General features: G+C 41.4%; 1 protein-coding gene across 1 annotated transcript in view; it reads right to left on the bottom strand.

Moving 5' to 3' along the window:
- The window catches only part of LOC104929234 (collagen alpha-1(XIV) chain), a 31,206-nt gene that overhangs the window by 1,160 nt on the left and 9,476 nt on the right, over positions 1-20,570 (bottom strand). Inside the window, exons 6-41 of the mRNA XM_027288658.1 lie at positions 19,156-19,353; positions 18,547-18,714; positions 17,639-17,758; positions 17,312-17,476; positions 16,908-17,066; positions 16,598-16,770; positions 16,047-16,176; positions 15,296-15,441; positions 14,287-14,416; positions 14,044-14,183; positions 12,030-12,156; positions 11,777-11,916; positions 11,158-11,290; positions 9,982-10,127; positions 9,718-9,847; positions 8,846-8,962; positions 8,591-8,737; positions 8,288-8,344; positions 7,662-7,700; positions 7,415-7,553; positions 7,053-7,195; positions 6,003-6,112; positions 4,943-5,101; positions 4,758-4,835; positions 4,521-4,607; positions 4,355-4,408; positions 4,146-4,241; positions 3,972-4,025; positions 3,780-3,833; positions 3,640-3,693; positions 3,018-3,089; positions 1,866-1,901; positions 1,677-1,743; positions 1,382-1,570; positions 1,193-1,270; positions 334-495 (exon numbers count right to left, since the gene is read on the bottom strand). Coding sequence (XP_027144459.1) covers positions 334-495; positions 1,193-1,270; positions 1,382-1,570; positions 1,677-1,743; positions 1,866-1,901; positions 3,018-3,089; positions 3,640-3,693; positions 3,780-3,833; positions 3,972-4,025; positions 4,146-4,241; positions 4,355-4,408; positions 4,521-4,607; positions 4,758-4,835; positions 4,943-5,101; positions 6,003-6,112; positions 7,053-7,195; positions 7,415-7,553; positions 7,662-7,700; positions 8,288-8,344; positions 8,591-8,737; positions 8,846-8,962; positions 9,718-9,847; positions 9,982-10,127; positions 11,158-11,290; positions 11,777-11,916; positions 12,030-12,156; positions 14,044-14,183; positions 14,287-14,416; positions 15,296-15,441; positions 16,047-16,176; positions 16,598-16,770; positions 16,908-17,066; positions 17,312-17,476; positions 17,639-17,758; positions 18,547-18,714; positions 19,156-19,353 — 4,197 coding nt within the window. The remainder of the gene's footprint in view (positions 1-333; positions 496-1,192; positions 1,271-1,381; positions 1,571-1,676; positions 1,744-1,865; positions 1,902-3,017; positions 3,090-3,639; positions 3,694-3,779; positions 3,834-3,971; positions 4,026-4,145; positions 4,242-4,354; positions 4,409-4,520; positions 4,608-4,757; positions 4,836-4,942; positions 5,102-6,002; positions 6,113-7,052; positions 7,196-7,414; positions 7,554-7,661; positions 7,701-8,287; positions 8,345-8,590; positions 8,738-8,845; positions 8,963-9,717; positions 9,848-9,981; positions 10,128-11,157; positions 11,291-11,776; positions 11,917-12,029; positions 12,157-14,043; positions 14,184-14,286; positions 14,417-15,295; positions 15,442-16,046; positions 16,177-16,597; positions 16,771-16,907; positions 17,067-17,311; positions 17,477-17,638; positions 17,759-18,546; positions 18,715-19,155; positions 19,354-20,570) is intronic.

The raw sequence follows: 20,570 nt of genomic DNA, 5'->3' as shown, positions 1-20,570 counted from the left end.
CAGACAGAGTTAGAGACGTAATGGAACATTGAGCTGTTGAAGAGTCTGAAATTTCCTCCAGGAGCTGCAGGCCAGAGCTACAAAAGCACTCCAGTGAATGCTGATATTGCTCTGTGTCTGCGGTTAGCAAACACAGTCACCATTATGACACTTTAGAACATAATAATATGTTAATGCTGCATTTATGGCTTGTTGAGGTGCCATACTATAAAAAAATCAGTTATAGATCTTAAAGTAATAATTTGTTAAGGAACCTCAGCCTCGTGGAGGTGACTAGATTTGTGAGACTGTGAAGTTCTTTACTGATACAGACATTATTTTCTAGTAGCATACCTGTTTGCTGGGGAGCTCCCTGGCAGCCTTGACTGCTGTCACACACACCCGGTGGTCCAGCCTCGCCCGGCTGTCCAGGAGGTCCAGGAATGCCCGGGGGACCTGCCTTACCATCTTCTCCTTTGGAGCCTGGGATTCCCAGTTTGGACTCACCTGGAGGACCTGCAGGCACACACACAATACACAACAGTGCAGGGTTGTGGACTGATAAGTCATTGGACAGTTTATGTATGATAGAACCCTGATTCCAAAACAACTAGGACACTCTACAAAATGTAAATTTAGCCTGGAGTCTGTCTCAGATGAGCTGAGGAGGAGAAATCCGCTGTGTTTGTGGATGCTGTTGATATCAGTCTTTGTCTTTGCATGGCAGAGTCCGAGCTTCATTTGTAGATGCAGAGACGAACTGCAAAAAGTGTTCCTGAGTGCATGCAGTCACATCCTCTAAACAATCATGTTGGTTTTGAATGCAGCGCTGCCTGAGGGGTCATATGGGACTATAGATGTAAATCTGACATTTCTTGCAGTCGTGCATTGACAAACGTTGTTCAGTGTTGAACCTCTCCCTGTTCTTGCTTGTGAATGACTGAGCCTTTTGAGGATTCCCCTTTCATACCACCCTGATATTATCGCCTGTTGCCAGTGAACCTGTTTAGCTGTGGGATGATCCAAACAGGTGTTTTTGAACATTTGATTCACAGTCCCAGCTTTTCTGGAATGTGTTGTAGGCATCAAAGTGTGTAAATTTACAAAAAACAATGTAGTTAAACAGTTTAAACGATAAATATCTTGTCTTTGTACTGTATTGTACTGCTTGTATTACAGTGATATCTGAAACAAATGATTCCTAAAGAATTACCTGCAAATCCGTTGATCCCTGTCGGCCCCTGCACATTGGTGCCTGCATCACCTTTCGTCCCCAGCATACCTCTCCTTCCTGTATCATCATCACAAGTTTATAATATAGTCACACTTAGGACACTTCTCAAACTTGTGTGCAAAAGTTGCTGGATTGTTTTCTTTTCATCAAACTCAGCTGGAGTCTTACCCTGTTCTCCAGGATATCCAGGCCTGCCAGGTCTCCCTCTTGAGCCGACATTCCCCAGGGTGCCCCTGGCGCCTGGTGGGCCCTTGGGGCCTGGTATGCCAGGTTCCCCGGGGGGCCCTACCGGCTCCTCGATAGGAGCTGGCTTTCGACTTATCTCGTTAATGAACATGTCGAGCTTCAACACCTCCTCTGAAAAACACACACACACACACACTCTATTTGTATCTGGACCTTTCTGAAGTAACAGTGAGAGGTAATCATGGAGGTTTTACATGCTTGCTAATAGAGTGCTTACTATGTACTAGTTGCTCACAGGCCTGTGTGACCAGTTGGTAGATCATGGCCATAGACTGAGGTTCCCCCTGTAACATATCAACAACCGTGGTTTAACTGAGAGCCTTATTCTTTTAATTTATTGAAACAGAAAAACAAAATGTGTCCCAGTGCAATGAGAAGCTGTCAGTATTACAATAAGAAAACCCACCTTCTCTCCTCGCTCCCCTTTGGTCCCTGGCAGACCCTGTAAAGCAAACGGACATGAGTACACACAGAGACTTAGAGGGCTTTATTGTGGTGTGGAACAAAGTGTAACACCGGTGAACGGGCATTTTTCTGAGGCACACCGAGGCCATTTCCTCATACCAGTTTGGTATCATGGTGACTTGCCAATCACCGCAGTGGGAAGCAGGCCCAGAAAAAGACGGCCACCTGCCTGCTCAGGAGCCGGTCGACAGCTCAGCACTCAAGTTTGAGAATTTATTGATCATTTGAAATCACACAAACCCTTTCATTCAGGTTTTCTTTGTCCTCTTTTTCACGTTCTTGGGTTTTTGCTAAGTTAACATGACCAAACAGACAGAAATGTTTTATTATGATTTTGGCATCAATGTTGGCCACAGTTGGAAGCTGTCACTGGCGGCTTTTTCTGCTGCAGATAAATGTGTCTTCTGCAGTCTCCAGACTCAAGTGCTCAAACTTGTCTTATGATCAGTCATTCAACACGATATCTACTGTGAATAAACAGCCGTTTTTGGAGATGGGCACATTGCAAACTTTTCACACAGTCCTGTGACAAATCATAGATCAGTCAGTGTTGCCCCAGTGTCCAAAAACACCAGCAACGACTGCACACGTCATCTATGCCCCCACTGCCATGGCTCATGTTTACTATGGGGATCATTGTGGTGACATGCAGTCAGTGTGTCACGATGGGGAGAGCTCTGTGTTTAAGGAGGATAAAACTAGTGTGTGTGATTGTCTAACACACCCATCTACAAGATATGATAATGTAACATTTCTGTTCCCCCCTATCCACGTGGCGAGAAGGACGCGACACACTGGGCTGGACGCAGTTTGTCTCAGTGTCATTGAGTGATCAGTGTACTCAGTTATGATAAGCTGTTATTATCATTTTCCTATATCTGTAAATATTGCAAATCTGAGCATAAATCTGAGAGAAGTTGTCATGACTTGTTTGTGTGTAAATCTTTTAATATCAGAGTTTCTGAGGTTCCCAAGCACCGGAGGAGCTCATATATTTCTGAGCCATGTTCACTGTGAATATTATGCTCGCTACATCACCAGAACCACACATATGACTGATACAAACTGACACAATTTGCCCCCCTGGTCTTACCGTAGGTCCCACAGGACCTGATAGGCCCCTTTCACCTAAAGGCCCTGGGTATCCTGGCATGCCTTGGAAACCCTGTAAAAAAAGAAATATGTAGATGGATTGGTAGAACAGACAGTATTAGGTGCTGATTCACGGCCGCTGTGAGAAGCCACAGGGATATGTCATTTTTGATATTAACACTGTTATATTTGGAGATCATAACATGATACAGCTCTGACTTTTTATTTACTTATCATAATTAGGTAACGGACTATCCATTTTTATTGGTGCTAAATGCAAATGTGATCGTGTGAATTTTGCGTCTTACTCCAGAAATCAAATTTGACCTGAAGGTGGTGCTAGAGGACAGCTGACAATGTTCAAAGTGCAACAGGCTCGTTTTCAACTTAATGTGTGTATTAGGTTTGAATATTTTGTGTGTGAAATACGCCCTGATGGTGGCACAACACAAAAATATATCTACAAATATACGTATCAGAATTCACGCCCATTAATATGTTAGTTTTTCATATTCCACCTCATGGACATGAATGTTGCTCTGGGTCAAATTCAGACCTCACAATGTTACCAAATTCTAAAATATTCTAATGCTGCATGTCGTGGCTTTAAAATGAAACCTTACCCTGGGTCCTGTGATGCCAGGTGTGCCGATGTTACCTTCGACCCCCCTGATGCCCTGTGAAACATACCAGAGACATGAGGACAAGTAAAGAGGGACGATGACCTGCTAACATCTGTTCTGGCCGGGATCGAGCAGCTCACCCTGGGGCCTGGAATCCCCTCCTCCCCTTTTGGACCTGGAGGTCCTGGTGAACCCTTCAGAGAAAGACAACAAGGAGGTTAGAGAGAGAGCAGATGGAGAGTTTATAGACAACAATAAAGGAAAGAAGATCAAAAGGTGAGTATTTTCTATTCTTTTTCTTTATTTTGTTATTTTTGTTTCTTTGAACTCACCTGGAGTCCTGGCCGCCCAGGATCTCCCTTTTCCCCTCTCGCACCAGGTGGACCCTAGATGGAAAAATAAGGAAACAGAAGTACATTTTATAAGTCCTATGAAAACAAATTAGCAAGATATGTACCACAGTTGTACCGCTATGCATTATGCATAAAGCTAGGAGAGTTACCTACCATTTTGCCCTGCACCGTCATGCCTCGGGGCCCTGTGCTGCCCAGAGGTCCAAGACCTCCCTCATGTCCAGCCTTTCCTGGAGGACCCACCTCCCCCTGAAACACAGAGAAACAGCAACTCAGAGTCCTATAATCATGTGTCGAGTCAGCTCTTATATTAACATGTCCGTTTGAATTGATTTCTTGCAGAATAAATATTTTCAAGTTACCTTTTGTCCTTGATCTCCCTTCTCGCCTTTCTCACCGCGTATACCTGGCTTTCCCTGGGCAACAGAAGAACAACCAAATCTCAACATGTTATCAGACAGCAGGAGTGCACAAAAACTTAGTCAGCTAGTGATTGGGGGCTAAAACTGAGATTTTATGGTGTCACACATTTGGTCCGGGGGAACCGGGAGCTCCGGGGACGTTGGAGGAACATGTGCAGGTGTACGCCGGAGCAGGACAGCTTTCCTCATCTCTCTGACACACAGACATAAACAAAGACATCGAGTCATCTACTACTCTCATATTGTGTTTCTCCATGTTGTACACTGTAAAAAGGTGCAAACAAGCTGAAATATTAGGGATTTTCACACATTTAAACAGTTTTTAAAATTAAAAGAGACTGACCACTCCAGGCAGGTCACAGCAGGTGTCCTCTAAAACCCACGTGGTGTTACAGACGATCTCAAAGGACTGCAGCCCGAACTGGAGTCACAGGATAGAGGTCTTTTAGATATGTTCAAGTTGTGTCATTTATTGACAGAACAGACCAGGTTATGGACTTTAAGTAAACAGAACAGATGAAAAAGTACCGGTGCAGATCCACTATTTGGTCCTCTGGTCTTCACCAGTTTTCCCAGCATCTCAAAGCCGTCAGTTGGTAGGTTACCTAGCGGGCGGGCGGGCCTCTCGCCGACACGCTGGCAGTCCACAGACAGGGACACGCTCACCTGGCTGACGGACAGGTGAACCTGCCAATCACAGAAGGAAGAAGATGAACGGAATCACAAGTGAACCACATTATTTTGTTACATATGGACCAGATTTACTCTGGAGACATCTTTTTTCTATGATTTCTTTCTAAAATCTTTCTTCAAATCAAATAAATCGAATCAACTGAATTCAATTGTCACATACAGTCATACAGTTACAATCACAGTGAAATGTATTTGCTATGGACATCAGTGATCAAGATAACCACAGGAAGTGTTTAAAGAGATGTAAAGTGCCTTAATTAATAAATGACTCACTCATAATAAATAACTTGACAAGAATATGAATCATTTATCAAGGGACTCGCTCCTGCTTACAGTGAAGTGAAGGAGTAATCATTAGGAGCAGATGAGTAGGAGGAGAAGCCAGCCAACAGAAATCAACAGATTTTTTATGTAGGAATATCTAGTCAAAGGTGCGTGTGGAGGTAACCACATGGAAAAAAACAGGAGCTAAAATTACTCTGCTTCTTATTATTCATGATGTTTCTGTGCTGCAGCCATTAAAGCATCTCTTACCCAACCAGAGAAATCCATTGAGCTCTTACGGAGTCTTTGTAAGTCAAACGAAATGCGACCAATAGGTTTTATTCTGAACTCTGTGTGTAGGAGTTCAAGTGAAGATCCAAACTGTTTTTTATGACAGTTTGATGAATGTTGACGCTGGATCACTGTGATCCAACAACATTGAAAAGACTGATAGCTCATCATACAAAGTGTTTCACAGATTGCTGTTCAAGTTATGAATGGTGAGAATAGTTTAGTCTACTTCAAACCACCTCTTTCATCTTTCCATCAGGCTCTTTGTTATTATTGCATACCTGTTTTATTTTTTGCTAAATGACAATGAGGTATATGTATCTATATCATATGATCTCACCTTGTGAAAACTGCCATAGAACAGTCTGTGGACCTGCGACTGGTCGAAGGTTAGTTCCTGCACTTCTCCTCTGTAGTCCAGACTGAAGTACACCAGATGCTTGGTCGTAGCTGTGGAAGATGGAGGAAGATATTCAGTGATGAAGTTATAACTCACATCGTGGGGCTCTACAGATGTCTGCTATAAAGTGTCCCCAGCCTCTGGCAGTATTTTCACACGACTGTCTCTGTGTTGAGTTCTTTTAAGGTGCTTGGTAATATTGAGAGCATCTTGTGATTCCCTCAAAAAGTCAGCTAAGTCCCTTCGAAAGACCAAAACCAACAGTGAGTGCATCTAATAACAATTACTGTGAATCAATCACACACACACCATCCTACTGCCACAAATACTAGAGCACAAAATGTGTATTGATCCACAGCTGAAAATAGTCCCCAGCACATTTCCTCCCATTTACACGTCTGTTAAAAAGTACAGTGTCCAGATATTTTCAGGAAATTACTGCAGTTTTGTTTTTAAATGAAAGTCTATATTTGTGAGTTGTTTTTACCTCGTCAGTAGAAAACAGTGGACCTGCTACAGACCCAGTGAAGAAGTTGGTTTTTGGTCTTTTCATATGTTAATAGATAAAAGTAGACAATCACAAAAAGTTGAACAAAGGAAGGGCGTCTCACAGAGAAGGTGATTCTTTCCATCACAAAGATTTCATCAATAATATCATACCATTCCTCTATAGATGGGCTGTTTGGCTGTTTGGCTTAAGACATTTCTTTGTAATTGCTTTGTAATTGGAATGGCTTGCAATATTTTGTCCAGACTTTCTCTGTAATACAATGCAGGTGCTACTAGTTGTCTTAAATCCTTGGAGTCCCTTATAAAACCTTGAGATTATTCAGTTTTTTTGGTCTTTTCGTCTGGTTTGTTGACAATAATTTAATTAATTTGCATCCATGTATATCTGATTTTGGCTGTTTACAAAGAACTTTGTGTTTTATCTGTCTAAAGGGATCATGTTACTTCTAATCTGGGAGATAAGGAATAAATGTTACTCACGGTCCAGCACCACTCCCATCTTGGGCTGGAAGTCGATGTCGGTGAGCTGCCACAGGGCGAAGGGCTCTCTGGGTGTGTCCTGCAACACGCGGAAGGCGATGCTGATGGTGTGCTCTGGAGAGAAGCCTGCAGGGTGGATAAACCTGTGAGGAGAGAGGAAAAGATGCATCACTCCTGATGAGCAGTTGGCATCAGTGTATGAATGTGTGTGTGAATGCATGAATGTGATAAGTCCTTTGAGTGGACTCAAACAGACTCTCCTATATGGCAGTGTAAGTATTTATTCAAACATGTGCATGTTATCGTGGAGATCAGTTCATATACACAAGCAAAGGCTGAATTAAATGCAGAGATGATCTCACTTGGTGCTTTGTGTCAGCTGGACGTCTCTGTACAGCGTGTATGTGGGGAGGGTGTTGAAGACAAAAGGCTCGACTGCCACGCCCTCCACAGAAGAGTGAGCTCTCTGAGTCAGACCGAATGCTTCCATCATGTCAAACCCTGAGACAACAAATGCACCACAGCGAGGAGATGAGTTTTTTTTTTTTTTTAAGTTACTCCAAAATGAGTCTTTTGTCAGAGAGTTTGTGTGAGGACAGCTTGTCTCACCTTTAACAATGCTGTTTCTGATGGTCACTTCAGGGCAGACTGCAACACAATTATAAGCAAAGCAGAGGAACCATCAGTTGAGAAGATTTCTTCAGCATTTTCATCTCAACGTTTCAAAGAAAGACACTGTCAGCTCCATGTACAATAAATCTGTAATTTAACCAAGGAGAATTTGATAGGAATACATCTTAAGGAAGTTGCTATTAGGTATAACACACGATATGAAGCTGGAGGCGGATTAATGTAATAATGAGTAGGTGATGCAGAAAAAAGAAAATTTATCACCTCTTCACAGGATCATATTGTAATAAAGAGAAAGTATTTTAATACTCTGATTTACTTGTTTCATCTAAATTGATGTAATGTTGTATTAAGCTAATTTAATTTTAAACGACAAATCCTCATTTATGACTACTATGAAACATTTTTCAGCCACATCACTAAAACTAATTGTCACACACTGTCTCGCTGTGTTAAACTCCTCAGTTTGCTGAAGTCATCTCAAGGCCTGAAGAATACAACTACTCAGTTTGAGCTGAAGTGATGCCGACAAGATATTCTAGAAAAAACTGATGAGTTAATCAGACGTAGATCTACAGAAGAACATGTTTACGATTAGGATTCACCTTCATTGTGGATAGGGTACATCCCTGGGTGGATGGGAATTCTGGCTGGAGCTGTGGCTGAAAAAGAAACAACACATTTAACAGCAATGTACAGATTTTTGTTAAAGGCTAATGCACTGCATGTATCAATCTATACATCACTGGGTGATTTTATACATTTCATGGCATAGGAATGATTTATTTCCCAAATTGTTTGTTGTCCCAAATTGTTTTCTTAAAGAGGATAAAGAGGGATAAAAAGCAGCTGTTGGCCAAATAAGTTCAACATCTGTTTGTGTCAGTGTAACTGTGCTCAGGTCAGACCTGTTGGATGGAGAATGGAGACAGCAGCACCCTCTGCTGAGCCAAGAAGCGAATGCACGCTGATGCGATACAGAGTCTCTGGTTCCAGATCATTAAAACAGTGACTGCTGCTGGACTCATCCACTATCTCTTCCTTTATTTGTTTGTCTATACACACACAGACAGGACACACACACACACAAATGTTAACACACACAGATGGGTAAATTAAGAGTGGTTAGCTGTCAATGACTATAGATGTTACAATGGATTTACCTTTGACAGACTGAATGACAATACGATATCCATCGACAGCAGACACAGGTCTCCATGACACACAGATACTGGAGTGGTCTGACCTCACCACGCTCACACTGCTTACCCGCAGACTGGCTGGAGAGAGAGACAGGCAGACGGACAGGTAAAATTATAGGTCGATAAACAGATTGGCTAGATATCAGATTCACAGAGTAGCTAAAGGTAAGCAGAAAAGCCAGGCGAGCACAGGAACTGGAACAAGAGCAAACACAGCGCACCAGATGTTTGAGATGACCTCATTTTACATTTGAGTTTAAGATATTAATCAAAAAGCTCCACCCCCACCATGACCCTGATCAGGATAAGCGCTTACAGATAATGCATGGATGGATATTAACCAGTGCAGACACTGTATGTACGAAGCCTCTAAGAAACGGTCTTCACAAACTTTAAAAAGTATCAGTCAAGAACTCTTTTCCTAGGACCTTACCAGTCTCACAGTCCCCATCTTCCTCCTGGTTTTTACATTACCCATAATACATGCTGATCACCACATATTTGAGCAGCATTGAGCTTGGTACAGAGGTCTGATATTTGTCATTTTTATTAGTAGTTGATGAGAAAACAAATATCAACACCTTTTTTAGGGTTGGTACACCATCTTAAACATCAGATTTCACGGACTTTCCAGGCCTCAAAGGGTCCATCAAATGCCCACAGGAAGCATGTAAGATGATATATGATGATCAATAAGGTGTATTGTAGTAAAATCAATCAATCAATCATTTAAACTGTCATTTGAAAGTGTGTTATTATTTCAATTTTAGTCACTTGAAAGTTTTTCATAGGTAATTTTCTTGGTGTGATTTCTTCCATTGTGTTTTACTCACTGGTTTTCCCTTGAGCTGAACCGCTGCCTCCTTCTCTGTTGCGATACTCAGCGGTGACCAGGATGCTGTAGCGTGTGTCTGGCTGTAATGACTCTAGCATCACCCGCTTTTCACCACCTGCGACCACCACCTGCAGATGAAAAACACACCTTTCAAAGTCAAAGCTTTCAAGTCAAATGTGACAGAGCTAATGTGCAGCTTTTAGGAATCCTCTGCGACCTCTGAGAAACACAGCTGAAGAGGTGACCATTACAGCCCACTCACAGTTCTGTCCTGGCTTTGAGCTCCGGTCAGCGCGGTGTAAGACACACGATACTGGAGGACGTGAGCGTTGGGAGGTACCCAGCTGACCACCAAGCTGACTGCAGTCTCCTCGGAGACCGTCACGCTGGATGGTCCTCCACCGGACACTGCAGAGATACAATAGAAAAAAGCTGATATTAGACTCACTACAAGGAGGCTAAAGTGTAATCCAGAATACATGAAAAGGTTTAAAGATCAAGCAAAGACAAAATGGCAATAAGAATAAAACCAGAAGAGTGTGGCAATTTATGGTGTCTTATGGTGAATTCAGAGTGTTTATTACAACATTAAAAACACTGAACCTCTGTAGAACATGCAGCCTCAGTGTTCACACCAAAACTCCATTTCTTGTTAATAAAAGCATCAAAGTGCTTAAAGACTTCTAGTTTCCAAGTCCTTCGTTAACAATGGTCTGACAAGGTGAAAGTAATGAGTTTTCTAATGTCAATAACCATATCTTTGAAGTACTTTTGTACTTTTGAAGTACAATTTTGAAGTACTTTTATGTATTTTCTACTTTACTACATTTCAGAGGGAAAGGCTATAATTTTTACTTTTTTCACTTGTAAAACATTAACGGTTTGTAAAAAAAAAAGTAGAGTGCTGGAAATTAACTTCACTTTAGTAAGATTTTAAATGCAGGACTTCTTATACTGAGGAATTACTACTTTTACTTTATAAAAATTATTTTTTCATCACTTGGTTTTAGAAATGTTAAGTGATGATGTGATGTTTATTTGGATTAGTGATTAATATTTCTTTCAGTTGTTTAGAAAATGGTGAAAAAGCTCAAAGTGACGTTTTGCCCACAACCCAAACATATTCTGTTTACTGTTATAGAGGACTGAAGAAAGTAGAGGATATGGATATTGTTTTTGTATAAATGACTTCCAATCACAATCAAAATAGTTGTCAATTGATTTAATAGTTGACAACAAATCCATTAATTGTTGCATTTAAAGCAATACGTCTTTCTTGAGTTATTGTGCAGCTAACAGAACAAACCCCTCCAATTGGTGATATGATATACGACAATACTCAACAGCACTCTGCAATCTTCTGTAGGTGGCACATTGTAAGTGTTGTTTCTCACTGTTATCACCGTGCGGTGTCTGTGAATGAGTGTGTGTGACTCACAGGTGCTGTAGCGTATGGCCACAGCTTCGCTCTGAGCTCCGTCACCATAAAGTGCAGACAGAGAGATCTGGTATTCTTTATCATCCTCCACCCCCTCCAGGATGGCCCCTTCACTCTCACCACTCACCCTCAGCTGAAAAGAACAGACAGACAGGAGGATATATTATCATAATATCATATATTATTCATTACTTCAAACACATTATACACTCTATCAAGGGCTGCACGATTATGGCCAAAATGATAATCATGATTCGGCACTGTAGGCGCCTGTGGCTCAGAAGGTAGAGCTGGTTCCCCACTGAGCAGAAGATTGGTGGTTTGATCCGCGGCTCCTCCAGTCTGTCGAAGTATCTGATACTGACCTCCAAATGACAAGTGCTACAGTACAGTCCATTTACCAGCACTGTTACATTTAAATACATAGAGCAGTGCTAAATCTTTGCATACACTGATACTTGTATATGACTCTTCTACATTGGACAAAGCCAAAAAAATTGTTTGAGCAACGTTTAATTTGAACAGCAGAGGGCACATTTTAAACTGACATATTGTGGTTGATTATGTTCATTTAGCCAAAATGGAGATCATGATTGATGTTCGATGAATCCATCCCCACCTGTCTCAGGTCTCCTCCACTGAGAGAGATCCACTTGATGAGGTAGGACACAACGTCATCAGCTGCAGCCTCCCAGCGCACGGTGATGTCACTGCCTGAGAAATTACTAACCCGCAGGTCTGAAGGGGAAGGAACCTTTACTAGAGAGAGGGACAGAAACAGATACTTTCTGATACGTCTCTTCTCTGCTGTGCTGTTTCACACAGGAAATATAGGACGATGCCATGTGTGTGTGTGTGTGTGTGTGTCTTACGTGTGGTGACGTTACTGGTAAGTGCTGCAGACAGGCCTTGTGGGTAGTGAGACTGGACTGAGACCAGATATCTTGACAAAGAGGAGAGGTCCTGCACCAGCACTGAGTTCAGGCCTGTCACTTCAACCTGGAAAGAGATTTAACATGAATGACACACAAAATAAAAGAAATGAAATGATGACGATGACACAATAAATCCTTAACATCTTCCACACACATGATTTGTAACAGTTTTCAGCACACAGCACTATTATTGTATTACTGCTACACTTTCATTACAATATAATCTGACTGAAGAGTGGTAGAAAAATAGATTTATGAACTATACACACAGATTAACAAACTATAAGGGGAAGACACATTTGGAGGTGCTCTTAGTAAAGTTTCCAGTATGGACATGTAGAGTTTACCCTAAAAGGGTTACATAATGGCAAATTTATAACTGGAGTCAGGAAAATAGAATAACACTAACGCGTACTGAATATGATATGACAGAGTCGCAATCAGACACTCAGAGTTATTGCACATAAATCTATCTAATCTTATTTGACTGTGCATAATTTATGTGTGATAAAGTACACAGCGGGGGATATGTGTTGAACTGCTTCTTTCATAGCAACAGGATAAATATTCAATGTGCTGTCATAAGCCATATATTCATCACTTTTTTGTCAGTGCTTTCATTTGCTGGTGTAACAATACATCCTAATCCTAATTACACATGGAGGCAGGTTTATTTATCGTTGACTGATCATCATTTTAATCAATGCCACTGAGAAGTTACTGTGTTAGAGAAGTTGATAAAAGAGAAGGACGAGCTATTAGTGAGTAAGGAAGATCTGCCCTGCTTCGAAATGTCCTACAAATCAGTGTTTCCCAAACGTCTTACACCACGTACCACCTCAGAAAATACAGGCGTTAACACTAATTATACAGCAACGCAGGCCGACCTTATTCATTATTATCTTATGAACAGTTCACATATGGAGGCAGGTTTATTCTTAAAAGGAAGATTATTAATTGTTAACTGTTAAGTCGTGAACAGAAACAGTTCAAGAACCAGAGCTAATGTGGTGGTAAATTGTGTATCTGCACTTCTCTACTACAGGAAATGTGAAATTCCAACAATATCATAGTTACTTTTCTTTTGAAATGTTTTAATATTTTGACAGTATCACATAAAATTTAAAATTATTATTATTTTTAACAAATATTTCAGATTCCAGCCTGTACCACTAGAGGGAGATCACATACCACCACTGGTACACACACCATATTTTGTTAATCAGTGCCCTAAACTGTCAGCAATCAGTGCACACAGTTCATTATGTTTTCTACCATAGGACACATGGGAGGCTCCATGGCTTTAGGTTCATCACACATTTATAATCTATTCAAGCTCTTATTCAAATGATTAGTGAGTTAAAAGGCTCCACGTTATTCCATTAGATTCTATTCAGTTATTTTATTGTCATGATGAGGTGCATGCTTGTTTAAAAATGAGCACTAGTAATGCTGAATCCACTGAGAGAGGAACTCTGGCTCTACAGGTGTTTCAGTCTGCACATGAAAGAGTCTCACTGCTGTCATTAACGTGCTCCGTGTGTCTGTCCACCTCAGACAGCATTAGGTTCTTTTAGTGCGCGTAGGTTTTTAATTTATAATGTATACGTAAAGATTGTTTTAATTTAAAGGAAACTACATTTAATTGAGTTAGTCATATTTGTTTCATTTTTATTTATTTTCTTAGTTTGAATTATTGCTGATCTTTAAACCACAGCAGTGAGAATCCTTTGAAAATGAATCCACTCAAACTCTAGCTAATTACAATGACGGTTACAGCCTGTGTTTTCTTGTACTATGGCTAGATAATGTCATAGACACCTGAAGCTATACTGTAATAATTTCCCTTATTAAAAACCACATAATCGCTCAAAAGAATTTAATTTAGATAAGTCTCAAATCTCAGTTCTGGCTTTGGTTTTGGTTTGTAGTTGGTCACTGGTGTGTTTACCTGCTTGACGTCGCTGCCATGGTTGGTGCTGTAGGTGATTCTGTGGCCAGGGACGTCCGTGTCACCGGGCACCCAGCTCACCCTCATCATACTGTGGGTGACCATCGGGAACTGAACACTCAGCGGCGGAGGGAGAGGGGCTGCGAAAAGAAGATGACTGATTATTATTGTATCAATGCCACTGAAAATGTCTTGTCTTTGAGATGTTGATAATAAACAAAGAGGGAAGAATGAATGTCTTACATGTGGTGGCAACAGCAGTGACAGGGTCACTGGGCTCTTCATCATAGAGGGCATAAAGAGTGACAGAGTAGTCTGTTGCTGGCAGTAAATCTGCCAGCTCCACCACAGTCTGGTCTGCATTGAATTTCTCCTGCAAACACAAACGTGGAGTTAGATCTTTGTGAATATACCACTGAAGGTGATTCATGCTATGAGGGTTAGTTGTTACTTTAGTCAGCTGTAACATGGCAAGATAAATATAATAGTTACATAGAGGTGTGTTGCGTTTACTGTCACAGAAGAGAAATAAAGAGTCCCTGTTCATGCAATGTTACTACTGCATTCTACACAGATGATTCATTTGTTAGATCAAAAAATACAGAACACAACAAGTGTCAGAGAGAATTTAACTTGTTCATTGAAATGGTTTGTGTGATTCTGAAGTGAAGAACGGCGTGGACACGCTTCATATTGTCCTCATACAAACAGTATTTGACTCATGATCTCATCGAGAGATGTTGATGTGAGGTATACACAGGTGTGTTTAGGGGTTAGGGTTGTTTTCATCTGTGCATAATGAAAACAACCACATTAAAACAAAATTAATTAAAACTAAAAGCACAGCTTGTTATCAATAACATATGCAGGCTACAAACAGAAAAGCCTGTCTTCAGCTATTCAAACATTGTATCATCTGTAACTATGAGTTAAGAGTGAAACTTTTTTTTTCTGTAATTCAGGAACAGGTGAAATCTCTGATGTGGTGCAAAGAGGTAGTTTACGTCACAGTTAACATTTAGACATTGTCTTTAAAACCTCTCCTACACGAACAGGACATAAGCTGATGCAGCATTCTTGCTTCTTGACCTGTTGCTGGCGACACGTTCTGTCTTCTGACATTCTTCGTCTTCTATTGCTGACTTGTATTTATTTGCTTAGAATTATAAATCATATTTATATAATACATGTATAAACAATCTTTCTCCTTTCTCCCAATAACACACACATCACACAGAGGTCCATTTCTCACCTCCTTGGCATCATCAGGTTCTCCATGGTTGAGGGCTGAGTACAGGATCATGTACTGTGTTGCACCGGGTGCTGCACCCCAACTCACACGCAGCGTGCTGAAAGAGGAAGGACTTGCCTCCAAGTTGGCGGGCATAGCCAGGGGCACTGATGAGAGAGACGGAGGCGGGAAGGGAAAAGAAAGGTCAAGGAGAGAAGAGATGTTTTGTAACTTCTAAACATGTTTTTTCAAAGCGAGCCTGTGAACTTGTGATGGCCATGTTGTGACGCTGTGTTTGTGGGTGGAAAAAGATTCATGGTCAGTTATGGCAACATTTAATTTCTTTGTAGCACCACATCGTAACAATGAGCAATGAGCAATGAGCAATGAGCAAACAGTACAGACTGCGACAGTACAGTAAGGACTCAACAAACTTTCCCATCAAAGGCGCCTTTTGAAATAATAATACTCCTCCTCATAGATGTTTTACTGAATGTACGACACTGCCAAAATGAAATAGCATTGAAATAAAAATGTCTTTTTTCATACAGAATTAGTAAAACACCACAAACATAGAGAATGAGGTTGGTTTCTAAGACCAAGAGCCAAGATAAATAAATTAAAAGATTAATTAAAATGAGGCTGTATATCTATTTTCTGTTACTGCAATGGCTCTAAATACTTCAAACGTCCCCAATATCCTAAAACTGTTGGGCACTATAGTTTTTAGATGGTGATGTGAAATCTAATGTGTAGCAGTGATGTGTCTTACATGTAGTGACGGTTCCTCTGAGTGCCAGGCCAACATTGTCTTCATACACAGGGAAGATGGACATGTGGTACAGCGTCTGAGAGGAGAGGCCTTCCAGCAGCACTGTGGACTCTGAGCCGGCCAACACAACCTAGAGACAGATCATCACGTAGAGTCAGACCAAGACGTATGGCTTTTTATATGAAAACAATGTTTCCCCATCATACAGGATTTTTCAGTAACAACACAAAAATTTCAACATTAAAGTTACCAAAGTTTTAGCATAAAAACACTCCCTGACTAATGAAAACCACTGCTACATCACATTTAAACCACAGTTTGTACACAGCTATTCGAAATGTATCTAGCTGTCAGATTAATAGACACTTTAATATACCTGTGGTTCACGAAATAAACGTATGTTCAAGTGTTCTAATCCTTTTTCTCTCTCTCTGACAGCTTTAGCATCGTCTGTGCTCAAAGAACTGTGGTTGTACTGTTACTGTAATAACACGCACTTCCCGACGTAAAACACAATGTGGATAAATGTGAGGTGAGGACGCATTTCTGACCTCCTGTGGACTCTGACCCTCAGCGCTGTGGTAGACTACTCTGTACTGTTGGACCAGCTTAGCAGGATTGGTCCAGTGAAGCTTAACTTCTCTGGAGCCCAGTTCAGAAAAGCGGAGATCAGTAGGACTGGGGTAGGAGAGGGCTGGGTCTGCTGTGGGACCAGGCTCCATTCCTAGAAACAACAGCAACAGCACAGGAATTCATTCATTCAGGACTCATTAGACCTCAAAAGGCAAGTTTGCATTTAACTACATATGTGTCATGGGTGGTCAGGAAAAAAACAGACAGCAGGACAGACAGCTAGGTTACGTTTTGTGATGCCACGGTCCTCTATCCTCCCGCAAAGGATGTGGACCAGTCGTGACACCAGTTTGCTGAGCAGAGGGAAGTCATTGACGTTGTAGACGTTCAGATCCACCGGTTCAGACGCCACTTGTCTCAACTCTGCTTCATCAGCATTCTTTACACCTGAATAACACAATGTTACAAAACAGTTTAAGAGATGAGCACAAAATGCCTCTGAACAATGAAACATAAAATAAACTGTATGATATAATAACAATTAAACAGTCAGTCCCAGAGGTTAAATAAACAAAACAGAATTGTTCACAATTCCAACGTGGAGGATGGATAGTAAACTACAGGAGACAGAGCGCTAAGAAACTTCTAAAAAGATTCAGTCTCTACACCACCTCTTTTATTTTCAGTCTCACCTACAGCGATGATCTCCACGCCAGCGTTCTTCAGCCGGTTCGCCGCAGCGATGGCGTCATCCTGAGATTTCCCGTCGGTCAGCAGGACCAGGAAAAACGGTATGTCCGACCGAGCGCCTGCCTCGACCCTCATGTTCTCCTCCATGACGTGGAGCAGCGCCTGGCCTGGAAGGTGGATGTGTGGTTACACACTGACAGACATACTTTACATGTACTCTATAGTGTATGTATTATGTGCATGTAATCTTAAGAGAGCAGTCAGGGCTCAAATAACGGAGCACATGAACACAAACAGTACGAAAGGTGCAAATTGTGAAGTGTGCTCACCTGTAAATGTGTTTCCTCCTTTATATCTGAAATTTCGCACTGCCTCCAGTAGCTGGTCTTTAGTGGTGAAGTTGTTGAGCTGCCATTCTGTGCGGGGGTCGCTGCTGTACTGGGTCAGACCTGAGATTTTTTTTGAAAGGACAGACTTCAAGGTAAATCTATTATACTGGTTCAATATGCTTGTTTTTTTCTGTATTGTCTTGGTACAACAGAGCTACTACCGTACTGACCAAAAATTCACTGTATTACATTTTACTCTATTACAACCTTTACAATCACAAAGAAAAAGGAAAAATTATGTACTGAGACTCTTTTTTAGAAAATGGGGCATGACTACTGTGCTGTGCATGCTGGGCATGGAGGAGCAGATGAAGGAGTATGAGAAATATGAACAATGGATTTAGTCTGAAGGATAAAAAAAAATAAAACACACATTTATTGATGTGAAAGCAACAAGAGGAGTTGAAATATGAGCACAAATGAGCAGTACTTAGTGGTTAGAGTGTTCTGGATGCTTGCTATGTTTGTACTAGTCTGTAGGGATGTTCTGTCTCGTTTTTAAAGTTGTTCTGAGGAGGCTGCTTGATATTTTTGTGTATCTATGTGCAAGTGTAAACAGACATGCTTGTCACATTCTGACTATGTATGCTATTATGTACTGAGGCTCATATAAATCAATTAACACCAAACCCAGTGCGTGTAGCCATGTTTATTTACTGTGTCCATGGAAACTGATTATGGAGTCACAAAGGTGCGGTTACTCATGAATGTTCTTTGTGCTAGGTGCAGGTTCAAATATATTGGCACATATTTTGAAAACTAATTTGGTTGAGATTTAGTCATGCTTGGTCTGGATCTGGCACTTGGGGCAGAGCTTCAGGCAGCTCTGAGCACTGTGTCACACTCACCAATCTGAATGTGGTTCGGCCCGATGTGGAAGGGTGTCATCAGGCCCTCCAAGAAATCTCTGACCCGTCTGAAGTTGGTGCGTCCGATGCTCCAGGAGCCGTCCACCAACAGCATGATGTCGGCTGCTGCGTCGCTGTCACACTCAAATGGTTTCCGTGGAGACATACCTTAAGAAAAGGAAGCATGATAGTCTTCAACTGAGAGTTCCAGAGACTTGTTGAGTAAATGCATGGTTTCCCATCAGGAAACAGATGGCTCTATGCATTTAGGTATTCACACACAACGTGTACATGTGTCGACATGGTGCGCACATGAACATGAAGTGAATTTCCATGCATGTGAATGAGTGTGCTCTCTTGGATTGAGAGGGAGAGGACACATGTACCCTGCAGCCGAACAGGAAGGCCTGTCATTATCCTTTCTTTTACCTGACCCTCCCAGTGTAAACACTGTCATCACATTTCAAACACCAACACTTACTGCTCTCAAGCCTCTTGTTCCTTAAGCCATCAGATGATGGTGACCAGACGTTCATTCAGATTAAAGGGTGTTTTGGTTCATTAAACAGAAGCATTTTATTTTCATGTCATGTTTTTCATACAGGTTACCTGTCACCGGTTGGGTGGGAAAGGGAGTCTTCCGGGGTCTCTCCTCGGCTGCTTTTCCTTGTGTCGTCCCCTGCTCCTCCTTGTTCTCCACTTTAGAACGATCCCGCTCTTTTTCCTTCTTCCTCTTCTTCTTCTCTTTGGCAGTTTTCTCTGGGGCCTCGTCGGTGGGCTGAGAGGGGGTTTCTGTAGCCGGGGGCTCTGGAGGAGAGAGGTGCGGTTGTAAGATAAGCAGAGACTGTGCGTGACAGGAAATATACTGCTGACATTAAATCCGTGTGACTTCAGAAGTATCAAAGTGAGAAGTCTCAGAAGTGAGAGAAAACATTAGAAGTAAAATATTATTGCTTTATGATTCATAGGCTACATCTTTGCTTGACAGATCCAGCATTGCTAACACACCCACACGCCCACCTCCTTTTTCCTTCTTCCATCATGTTCCAGCCTTTGTTTCCTGTGTTCCACCTACTGTTTCCTGGGCTGTCATTACTGTGTGTGCATTTGTCTCAAAGTGCCTAGGTGTAGGTGTGTGCCACACGTGTGTATTGGTAACATTTCCGTGCCTTTTCCCCTCTTAAATAGTGCTATAATGACAGGCCTTGGAAGATCAGAGCAAAGAGATCATCTCTGAGAAATATGCTCCAGAGAGCTCTGTTATAGGATTTTATTTACCACACCACAAAGACTGAAACAGACGGTGGGTTTTTCTGGACATGCCCTGGAGTGGTTCTCATCCTATCTCATCCAAACACACAAGCTTTTGTTTGAACTTATCCTTTTACTCATGTAGTATAGCTCAAGGATATGGCACACAACAGCATCTGAATGACTGACCACTGGCACTTCTTACAGAAGGGTATACATCTATATACTCAGGTCCAGATTTTGCAAAACTCTATAGCGACCCTTCTAACTAAGATTAGTCAAGGGGTGAGCAAGCTTTTGTTGTAATGGTAAGTTGTATATTCTGTCTGCTGCCGCTGCCTCAGTTTTTACATCATAAGTAAATCATAAGTCTTAAAACATGTTTTATATTCTGGCCTTGTCTTGACCACTAAACTTATTTGTCCACATAATACACTGTTGACATGTTACCACCAGATTTAGTTCTAATTTTACTCATGTTTCCGAACTGTTTTTACCTAATCAGTGTTTCATCTTACATGCAACTGTTTCATGTTGCTTTTATGTGTGATAGTCATTTCATGCTGCCTCCCTGCACTGGAAAACACTTCTGAAGCCACGATTGCGTACAACTAACCTACTTTCTTTCATATTCAAGCCCTCAGGACTTTATTACAGTCCCCTCCAAAGGTATTGGAATAGTGAGGCAAATTCCTTTATTTTTGCTGTAGACTTAAAACATTTGGGTTTGATATCAACTAAATATTAGGTTTTATTTCTGTTCCAATACTTTT

Source organism: Larimichthys crocea, chromosome XV (genome assembly GCF_000972845.2).
Source record: "Larimichthys crocea isolate SSNF chromosome XV, L_crocea_2.0, whole genome shotgun sequence".
Classification (NCBI taxonomy): domain Eukaryota; kingdom Metazoa; phylum Chordata; class Actinopteri; family Sciaenidae; genus Larimichthys; species Larimichthys crocea.
The sequence above is the reverse complement of the archived record's forward strand: the minus strand, read 5'-3'. Positions and strand labels throughout refer to the sequence as shown.